General features: G+C 39.7%; 1 protein-coding gene across 1 annotated transcript in view; it reads right to left on the bottom strand.

Annotated features, from left to right (window-relative positions):
- ANXA11 (annexin A11) overlaps nt 1-2,831 on the bottom strand; it is a 12,601-nt gene extending 9,770 nt beyond the window's left edge. Inside the window, 3 exon segments of the mRNA XM_009073027.1 lie at nt 1-173; nt 1,545-1,657; nt 2,774-2,831. The exon segment at nt 1-173 is cut by the window's left edge and continues 45 nt beyond it. Of these exon segments, the coding sequence (XP_009071275.1) occupies nt 1-173; nt 1,545-1,657; nt 2,774-2,825 (338 nt within the window). The 5' untranslated portion in view covers nt 2,826-2,831.
- Between the last annotated feature and the right edge of the window lie 2,006 nt (nt 2,832-4,837).

The following is a 4,837-nucleotide window of genomic DNA, read 5'->3' as shown; positions in this document are numbered from 1 at the left end:
ATTCCTGAAGGTGGATTTCCTCCAGGGGGAGGATACCCTCCATAAGAGGGCTGTTGTCCTGGTGGAGGTTGCCCAAAGCCACCTGGAGGGACCTGTGGATAGCCCCCAGGCATTGAAGGATACATGCCCTGTGGTACGTTTGTCCCTCCAAATGTCCCTGCCAGGTTGGATGCCTGCAATGACAGCCAATAAAGCAAAAGACAGGAAGGGGTACCAAAAATTGAGTTTCAGTAATATGTTTAATACAATACAACCTCCCTCCCCACCAACACAGATAGATAGTTCTGTGTCTGCAAAAGGACTTTGCACTAATCATGTCTTACTGGCCAACAAGACGGAAAAAACTTGCCTAGATTCAGTTGGCTCTTTTTGTACTGGAACCATCAGCTGCTCTACATCAAGAAGCAGAGCTAAGAGACACACCTGCCAATGCATCTAGCTTTACACACCATTCACATGGAGGCACACCAATAGCCACACACCTCTTATTCTAAAAACTTATGCCAAATATCCCAGAAGCACAAAACTATGCCTAACCCTTCTCTGCCCGTGGCTGCCTTGCATGATCACAGCATCATCTGAGTGCAAGGGTTTCACCCTGAGCAACCTTTGGTTGTTTTATCATGCACTCCATGTGTTAGTAGCTTACAACTACCAGGAGTTCCTGGACTACATTTCGAAAGACTTGTGAAGAAATAGCCACAAACACACTCCACTCCATATCAATATCATCTTCCCATGTGACACACTCGAACCTACAGAGGAACCAGCAGAACTGACATTTGATGATTGCAGTGATCTCAGAAGATAGTTGCTGTGGATATGACTGTGTGCACCCTGAGTAGTTTGTTGCTCACTTTGACTGCTGGGTGTCAAATCAATTCATTTAATCACTGCCTCAGAAAGGCATCTATAATGCAACTGTCTTCCTACAAACTGAACTCTTTATGCAGCAGAACAGATTTTTGAAGACTAAGTTGTCAGAAGTGTCACTTGCTTCTGCTCTATGAAAAAAATCACATTAGAAACATCTGCACTTTCTTCAATCAATGTAAAAGGTTTCTGCTTTCATTTGTTAAACATTAGCACTTATAAGACAGTTGATCCCATATTCTTTTCAAGGATGTCATTGATACCTTAAACTGCACAGCCCTGTTCCTTATTCAGACTGGTTGAAATCCAGGTAATAGGCAAAATCTGGACTGTGTTTGCCTATGTGAATATATTAACAGTGGATACTCTGTATTAATAGTTTGCTTCCCTATTCCTCTACACAGCAAAAGCCAGCTGTATTAGTTTTATGTCCATGACTTTTGAAGACATATTCTTAAGTTAACATTTAACTAGTGTTCTGTTTGACTAAAATAAGGAATAGCTTGCAGTAACCATTTTCTTCAATAAATGATATTGAATGCTCAACACCTAAACAGACTAGACATAAAAGCACAGAATTCAAGTGATAAACTTCTCAGTGACAACACGAGAAACACAACTTTGCACTTAAGAAAGTCACAGTAAAACACATTAAATGAAAGCAAACTCACCATTCCAGCCATCTGGTTGGGATTGAACTGGCCAGCATAGCCAGACACATTTTCCAGACCAATTGGAGGTGCATTTGAAGGTGGATAGGCAGCACCACCCCAAGGATTGCTACCTGAAATCAAACACAGCTGTGCTTAAACAAGAAACTACACCTTTTAAAAATTCTTAGTGCTTAAATATCTAATGCAGTATCTGTTCAATGCTAGCAGGAAAATCAGCTGAAGAGGTGCAGGGTACCAGTGCAAGTATGATATCAAAAGAAGCCTCACTGGATATTTCTAATCATGGTAGTTATCATTGAATCTGTAAGTTCTCATTTAAAACAACTCTAAACCTATTTGAAGGTTAACAGTCAAGACTTAATACTGCAAACACTATATTTTGACTAGAGAATAGTTTCACTTAAACTACAAAGTTGTCTGGGTATTCCAGTAGGAAGATATTAATTCCACTGAGGCTGCTAATTTGAGACATGTCCACAGAACACAGTATGTTCACAGATACCCAAGTCATAAAACCTGGCTGCACACAGCAGTATGGTCTAACTTAAGCCAAAATACTCTGCTGAGAAACAGAATTTATCCTCCCCTGCTAGTACGGCTTCTCACTGTACAGCACTTCCCCTTTCCTGAGTTAGCTTGCCTAACTCCACATTTCACCATACCTGCATGATTCTAAACCTTTCTTCCTATCAACTGTATTAACAACTGTAAAGTTCGGCCTGATAACCAAGTGATAGTGCCATCAGGCTTATATTATTGATACCCTTTTAACAGCCCTCTCCCTTCCAAATGCAACCATCTGGCTAAGAACAATGAATTAAGGATAATTTCATAATTAAGGCCATAATTCTTTGTGGAATATGGTTTTAAGTTGTGTGATTGATTTCTTCCTATACTAATTTTTATCACCAGCTACCTTCAGGACTCAGTACTGCCAGGACACTGATCCTCGATACTTAACTGAATTTGGTCAAATTATGACCATCTCCATCTCACTGTGCTTCATTTGAGATGAATGAAAAAGGACCTTATAGGACATGGCAGAGTACACCGATTAGATAGATCAGAATCCCCAGCCGAGATAAAATAGGACTTAAAATGAGAGCACAGAAAGCTTTGGTGAGTCAAGAAAACCCTCCACAGTCCTGTTCTTTGTCCATGCCACCTTTCCGCTCCAGACAGGACCACCACTGCCATTTAATGTTTATTTCATCTAAACAACTTACCTGGGGCTGCTGGTGGATATCCACCTGCTGGGGGATAGCCAGGATAACTCATTGCAAAGACCTGAAAAGTATGTGTGATATGGTTATTTTCTGTAATGCTTCACTCATTATACCACATAAAACTAAAAGGCAACATGTATGCAGCAGCCAGTTACCAAATTTTAGACATGAACTCACACAGTCTGTTCCCTGGGAAACCTCTTCTCATTTCCTTTTGCTGGACTAACAAATATGTTCAGATGGCTAAGCAGTTGTAGAGCCATTCCTCAAATTATTTTTCTTATTTGTTCCAGTTGCTTACTGCTTACTTTGTCTATTATGCTGCTAAGAATGTATGACTTGCACATGCTTACTTTATTGTGCTATTAAATCCCCAGATGTTTGTAACCTATACAGAACAGTTGTATTCATGAAGAGTAGAAAATCATCTGACAAACAAGCCAGGTCTTCAAGTGAGTACCAGTATGAGAATGATTAGAAGGCATCTAAATGCCAACGTCTTGCCAAAGTGCAAGGTCAGAGTAAGAAGCAGAAGGGATACACCTTCACGCTTACAGCACTGCCATAAAATATGAAGGGTTTACTATAGGATAAGATCACTAGAACAAATTGGATCTCTCAAAATGGATAGTGCCTCTGTCAGCACAGGAGTGCACAAAGCCATTAGCTATCCAAAACAGAAGTGAAGGTCAAAAATGAGAACAGCTAAATGAAGGACAAACTAAAAAATGTCCTTCAGAATACAAAAGGCCTTATTTTAAACATAACTACTACCAGGAAGAACAGTAAAAGCAACTCAAGGAGCTTGTTCCAGATGAAGAAAACATCCACAGTAAGTCTCAACTTCTTGAAGTTTATTTTCAGGGACAATTCCCAGTCTATTTTTAGAACTGCTGAGCAAACTATCCCTTTCCTTTGTTTTCCCTGTTTCTCCTAAAGAACTACCTTTCGCATCTGGCTGGTTTTGCCACGCTTTCAGTTTCAGCTGTGGAGTTTTGTTTTGAATTCGGTTTAGGTTGAAAAGGGGTGCTGTTCTTGTGGGATTGTTTTCATTTTGCATAATCATATTAACCTCCCTTTTTGGTTTGCATGGTTCCTGTGCACAGCAACAATGGAATGGAAAACTAGGGGTGGGGTTTTAAGGAAAATACAGTTAGGAAATCTTCAATTTATTTAAAAACTGTTTGGGAGTTGATGCTGCTTGTACTCATCTAAATTTAAAGAGAGAGAAATGAACTAACAGGAGCTGCTTTGAACCGAGCAGACCAAAAGTTAAAATCCTTCCTTACTGCTACTCCAGTATGTAAAGCACCAACAGACTCCAATATTGGATGCCTCAATGTAACAGTCTCAAGTGGATGCAGCTTCTCAGCATTAGAAAAAGCAATGCCTGGTGTTACCCTCACAAAGACTGTTAAGCCCCAAACTCATGAGGCCAAAAAGCAAAAACTCAGCGTTCCTGGTCAGAGGTGACAGCAAAACATGTATTCCCCTGCACTGCTTAGAAAAACATTTGGCAGCTTCCTCCCTCCTGGTGCTCTGCCATGCTCTGAACAGCTGAGAAAAAGAACAATTTTTACTCAAGTCACTCAGAAAACAAACAACCCCCCCAATCTAGATTCTTAGCATGCATAATGTCAATGTGTACATTTTTAGATGCAAATTATTACAGCGCTGAAATTAATTTTGTTTCTTTAGGTGCAACCATAACTATTTTTTATTTATTTTTTACCTTCATGTGTAAATACAATAATGATAGGGTACTCCAAAAAAATTTGTAAGAGGCCTTTTCAATAAAGCTTTAGGTACAAATTTAAGGCAAAAAGGCTTGGGTGGGTTGGGGGTTTTCTGTGGCAGAGAGCAGGAAGCAATGGGATAGGTATTTTTTTTTCTTAGCAGGGATGTTTGCTTGCTTTTACTCCTATGTAAAATGTTCACTTCAAATTGAAAAAGTATTAAAAGGGCCTTTTGGCAATTAAAGCTGAGGCTGAGAAATAACAGCTACCCTCATTAGCAATCTGGAAAAAAAAATGTTACTCTATGTATAAAAATGTTCCACTTGCT

The sequence above is a fragment of the Acanthisitta chloris genome, unplaced genomic scaffold, assembly GCF_000695815.1.
Source record: "Acanthisitta chloris isolate BGI_N310 unplaced genomic scaffold, ASM69581v1 scaffold21330, whole genome shotgun sequence".
NCBI classification, from domain to species: domain Eukaryota; kingdom Metazoa; phylum Chordata; class Aves; order Passeriformes; family Acanthisittidae; genus Acanthisitta; species Acanthisitta chloris.
This window is presented reverse-complemented; position numbering and strand designations above follow the sequence as displayed.